This window comes from Rutidosis leptorrhynchoides, chromosome 2, assembly GCF_046630445.1.
Source record: "Rutidosis leptorrhynchoides isolate AG116_Rl617_1_P2 chromosome 2, CSIRO_AGI_Rlap_v1, whole genome shotgun sequence".
Lineage (NCBI taxonomy): Eukaryota > Viridiplantae > Streptophyta > Magnoliopsida > Asterales > Asteraceae > Rutidosis > Rutidosis leptorrhynchoides.
The window spans coordinates 121,475,673-121,479,331 of NC_092334.1; the positions used below are offsets into that span (position 1 = coordinate 121,475,673).

Below are 3,659 nucleotides of genomic sequence, written 5' to 3' on the forward strand. Positions count from 1 at the left end.
GTGACATCATCAACACCTTTTGTCAAAGGCCCATCAATCACATTGAAATCCAAAGTGATGGTCTTAAGGCAAATCATCTTGCACCTAAGTTTAACCTTTGGCTCAAAGTCATAAGTCAAAACATCTACTGCAAGGTGGAAACACTATCCACAAATGTTCATGCCTGTGAAGCCTCACTACTCAGGTGTCTCCAACACCGAATTCAAGTCAACATGGCACTGTTCATGGTAAAGAGAATGAATGGATTGGTGTACAATGAATCTCTCTCCCTTCCTTATGGGGCACACTTAACAAAGCTCTTCACACAACTGGGCGTTCGAGATGCACATCCTGTTGGTCTAACCAACCTACCAAGCAATTACGATTCGGTTCGACCTTTTAACGAAGAAACAGAAGGTGAGAACACACCTGTCTGGAGTGTTACGGGATCTGATGATAGTGGTGAAGATGACCTGTTCATTGCACTATTATCTTCCACTCAAATGTCCATCCTTCATCGTCAGAATCGTCGAACTCACAAGATCCTGCGACGCTTTCTGAACTATCTTGTCTATTGAATATGCTCATCTCACCCAAGCACATCTCGTCCCATGTAGAGCAAACCTAGGATTGATCTACTGTACTTTCCATGCATATTTTCATATATGCATCACTATGTTTCGTGCTTTCTTTGAATAAAATGTGTGCTTGTTATGTTCGAATATATGTTTTTCAATGTGCACAATTTAAGGGGGAGCTTTGCTCTAAGAGCGAGCTTAGTTCTAGGGGGAGCTAACCTTTTTGCTTCGACAAAAGGGGGAGAAAGATGGATACAAGTGATTGTTAACACTTGCGTATTTATAGCAAAATGTCCCTCATCACTTGTATGTTTGTCATCATCAAAAAGGGGGAGAATGTTGGTTGAATATTGGTTAATGAACTAAACGACAAACTTAAGTATGATCATTAACCAAAGAATATGTTTTGATGATGACACATACATATGCATAAGTGATGACTGACATCTTAACATAAAACACGCAAGGTCACTAATCCATACTTTATCTTGCAAACGACCAAGTCAAACATAGCTTAAAGAATGAAATTAAAGTTTAGCTAAATACACGGTCAAGGTACGGATGACCGCACAGCCAGCCGCAGAACCTCAAACTGAATTGCAACGCAGTTTTATGAAAATAAGTTGCACGGTCACCACCACGGTCAACCGCAGTGCGACCGCAGTTTTCCCTTTTACCAATTTTGACGAAATAAAGTTTGACTAGTTCCCGACATCTATAATTCATGAAACCTTTTTCAACATGCTTAGAATAGATGCCTTCTCCATACTCAATTGAGTTTTGGTCGTAAAAACACTAATTCTGGTTAATTACGCCTAATGACATCTTAATGACAAATTAACCAGGATTAGGCATAACATATAAGTGTTAATCAATAACTTGTGATCTTAATTCTTATCTAGACATCCTTAGTATGATCATCAAGTACCAACACACTTAAGCCAACATCACTAGAACAATAATTGTTATTAAAAAGGACTTAGAGATTAATTAAGGCTAAATGAGGAACAATGCTCTCAAGTGTAACTAGTAAAGACTTGTAATCCTAAAATACACTTAGATACATTTAGGATGGTCACCAAGTCTCAACTAGAGATTGCTCTTACCTTTTGCATGTGTTGGACATTAATGTGTACTTACACATTAATCATGCAATATGTTATATTGCAAGTAAGTTTGCTAAAAGCTTAAATTACAAGTTGTGCAAATATCTATATGATTGACCTTATAGTAACTATCTCTTGCTATGTGTGAGTGTTACTTGCTACTTGCTAATATGTTTAATACTCATAAATTTATCAACTTGATTAACATGCTTGCTATGTGCTTACTAGTTAGGATTCAAGTAACTAGTCTACTCCAACAAATTAAGTGTAAATTGGTTCACAATGAAATTATATTCAATTGTCTATTTGGTCTAAGTAACTAAGTGTGATTACTTATTCAAGAATGACTTAACTTTGATGTCTCTACATACTTCATGATTATCTTATAAAGACATCATTCAATTAATCTCTACTTAAACCCAAATGGAACATGATTTGTGATTAATTGAAACTAGGAAGTTAATGACATAGTGACTAGTCTTTAGAATTGAACCAAAGGCATTAATGTGACTAACTAAGTCTTGACCAAACTGAGATTTTCCAAAATATCAATCAAGACACTTCTCCAAGAATGTTGGGTTTACCACTAATGAAGTGTTATGTCACTTTCATGCAATAAGACCAAATCTCACACACTTAATGCATATAGTACTTGTATAGGATGTTTGATTTCTTTTGCAGGTGCTAGAAGGAGTAAAGGTGCCAAAATGTGGTGTTCAAATTTGAGTCAAACGCCTATACAACGGATACTAAATTTGGACTGGAGCACGCACGGTCAAACTACGGTCGACCGTGCAGGAAACCGTGTGTCAACGGCTACTTTTTGAATCCCACTATAAAAGGAAAGCATTAAAGAGCATTTAGAGCTGACCCTCTTGCATATTTCAAAGGCTTATTTCCATAGATCACAAGGGTTCTAACTACTACTCAAATGTGATCAAGCAAGAGAAGATTCTATGATCTTATAGATATAGAATTTGGTTGTTGTAAACTTACTAATCAAAATCATTAATCTTGTAAGTTTACTTAGTGTAATGTATGTCCTAGTATTGTCTTAGGATCATTATACAAGGTGTATAAGTCTTGTAACTTCAATTAGTAGAAGCATAAGCTAGCTTAGTAATCTACTTCCTTAAAGGGACTTAGAAAGTTGATTAATCTCATTTGGAGATTAATACTTGTCCAAGGTGAAGACAAGTTGATCTGGGTTGGAGTTGATCTTTCAAAGGGATAGAAGGATTAGGTTTGTTGTCTACCAAAGAAGTTGAAGACTTGTAAATCGGATCTCCACCGGGTTTTGAGAAAAGTGCTTAGTGAAGCAACAAATCCCGATTAGTGTAATCGGGGAGTGGATTAAGGTGGATTAGTTAACATCCACCCGAACCACTATAAATCCTTGTGTCTATGTTCTTTACATTACTTCATTTATCATTTTGAACATATACACTACACACATCAAGTTTGAGTTGAATTTGTTGATCAAAGTTAATCAAATTCGGTGATCAATTAAAAAAGTGTTAAAAACGTATCAAGTAACTATTCACCCCCCCCCCCCCTCTAGTTACTTACACATTTTATAACAGATGTTGATGATCCAATTGGTTCTATCATCTCTACTATTTATCTAGAATATCTTCGTAATCTTGCCAATCCACAAAATTATCAAGAACGCGCAATCTTGCTCGCTCCAACTCATGAACTAGTTAACATCATTAATGATAAAATGATGTTGTCTTTGGAAGCTGAAGAAAGGTCATATTTGAGCTCAGACAGTATATGTGTGTCACAGAGAGACACTGACTTTAATACTGAACTATACAATACTGATCTCCTAAATAGTATTGAACTTGGTGGATTACCAAAGCATAATCTCAGGCTGAAAGTTGGTGTACCAGTTATGTTACTTAGAAATGTTGATCACGTAGGAGGTTTTTCTAACGGTACACGTTTACAAGTTGTTGAAATAGGGGAAAGAATCATCAAAGAAAAAATTTAA

At 36.0% G+C, this 3,659-nt stretch overlaps 1 protein-coding gene across 1 annotated transcript; it reads left to right on the forward strand.

Annotated features, from left to right (window-relative positions):
• The first annotated feature begins 212 nt into the window (after window positions 1-212).
• LOC139888217 (uncharacterized) lies at window positions 213-3,659 on the forward strand. The gene is made up of 2 exons (XM_071871242.1): window positions 213-498; window positions 3,247-3,659. The coding sequence occupies exons 1-2, from the start codon at window positions 213-215 to the stop codon at window positions 3,657-3,659; spliced, it is 699 nt and encodes a 232-aa protein (XP_071727343.1).

Bases quoted from the DNA above. Each gene is read 5' to 3' on its own strand.
- LOC139888217 (XM_071871242.1), top strand. From the start codon at position 213: ATGGCACTGTTCATGGTAAAGAGAATGAATGGATTGGTGTACAATGAA. The intron at 499-3,246 runs GTCAGAATCGTC...ATTTTATAACAG, and splicing joins TCAAATGTCCATCCTTCATC to ATGTTGATGATCCAATTGGT.